The sequence below is a fragment of the Falco cherrug genome, chromosome 11 (assembly GCF_023634085.1).
Source record: "Falco cherrug isolate bFalChe1 chromosome 11, bFalChe1.pri, whole genome shotgun sequence".
Taxonomy (NCBI): domain Eukaryota; kingdom Metazoa; phylum Chordata; class Aves; order Falconiformes; family Falconidae; genus Falco; species Falco cherrug.
In genome coordinates, this window is record NC_073707.1 from 33,778,674 (window position 1) to 33,780,185 (window position 1,512).

The following is a 1,512-nucleotide window of genomic DNA, read 5'->3' on the forward strand; positions in this document are numbered from 1 at the left end:
GGCCGGGGCTGGGGCCGCGTCCGGCTTCCGCTTCCGGGGGAGCGGCGGCGCGGCCGCCCCAGAGACGTCCACGTCGTGCGGGGCGGGGGCGGGCACCGGCGCGTAACGCGAGGCGCCGCTTCCGCCCGCTGACCCGGAAGTGCCGCCGCCAGGCGCGCGGGTTGGCGGCAAGAGGCGGCCCCGCCCCCGCGCGCGTGTTTCCGGCGGGCGGTGCCGCGCGGTGCTGACGCTGGCAGCGGGCGGCGCGCGAGGCCGAGGGAGCGGAGCGGCGGCGGCCCGGGCCGGCCGGGGGTCGCACCATGGTGGCCAAGCAGCGCATCCGCATGGCCAACGAGAAGCACAGCAAGAACATCACGCAGCGAGGGAACGTCGCCAAGACCTCGGTGCGCGGGGGCCGGGGCGGACGGGGGGTGGGCGGCGGGGCCGGCGGTGGCGGTGGCAGTGGCAGTGACGGCGGTGCTGTGCCCGCAGAGGACGGCCCCGGAGGAGAAGGCGTCGGTCGGGCCCTGGCTGCTGGCGTTGTTCATCTTCGTGGTTTGCGGATCAGGTAAGCGGGCGGGGCAGGCGCGGGCGGGCGGGCCCCGGTGGCGACTCGGGCCTGCCCGCCGGCCAGCGCCCAGCTCCTCTGCTCTCTTGCAGCCATCTTCCAGATCATCCAGAGCATCCGGATGGGCATGTGAAGGGGCGCCGAGCCCCGCCCGCGCCCCCCGGCGCTGCCATGGACTGTGCCCCCCCCGGCCCGTGGCGGCGGCTGCTGGGGGGCAGCGCCCGGCATTCCAGGTCCCTTCGCCAGTCATTCCGAGTTTCCTAGCCCCTGCCACAGTGCCTTGAACAGCACCACATGTACAAAGCAATAAAATTATATTGTTGATCTACAATCGTGGACCTGCTTATTGGGCGAGGCACGCAGCCCTGCTGGCCCTGACACGCCGAGCTGCGCGCGGCCTGGACACTGGGCGCCGGCAGCAGCGGCGAGCACCGGCCTCCAGAGTAGTCATGGTCTCTGTAGCTGGAAGTGGTTCTGCTCGAAGGTGGGAGCCAGGATTGCCAGAGCACGAGCTTGAAGCATGTCTGTGACACCGTGGCCAGCTGCGCAGCGCTCCGCAGCTGACCCCTCTGCCTCGCCCTCTCTGTACGCATAGAGTAGTCTCACTGCAGCATGCGGCAGTGCCCTAGCGCTCGCACGCTTATCATGACGCAAAGCTTTACCCTATGCCTCCTGTCCTAATAAACGCGAAATGCTTGTTTGTATAGAGTTAGTGGGTGTTACTTAATTAGAAACCAGCACGACTGAGCCGCAGCTGTTTCTGACATAACCTGATGCCGAAGTTTCGCAAACCACCAAGCAGCTTGGGCCAGAGCTGCCGGCTCACCGAGCCTCTCCTGGCTGCAGGCCACAACTGTGCTGTAAATACTTGGACAACTTTCAACAAGTGGTGACAGTTTTGAGTTTTACAACATTGTATGGGAATGTTTTGTGCAGGTACAGGGGCCCTACCCTGCCGCTCCCGC

The 1,512-nt window shown here is 67.0% G+C and overlaps 1 protein-coding gene across 1 annotated transcript; it reads left to right on the forward strand.

The window, feature by feature from the left end:
• The first annotated feature begins 202 nt into the window (after positions 1 to 202).
• Positions 203 to 1,251, forward strand: SERP1 (stress associated endoplasmic reticulum protein 1). The gene is made up of 3 exons (XM_055723972.1): positions 203 to 383; positions 472 to 547; positions 640 to 1,251. Exons 1-3 carry the CDS (start codon positions 300 to 302, stop codon positions 678 to 680), a joined length of 201 nt encoding a protein of 66 aa, XP_055579947.1. The 5' UTR covers positions 203 to 299; the 3' UTR covers positions 681 to 1,251.
• Positions 1,252 to 1,512: the final 261 nt, after the last annotated feature.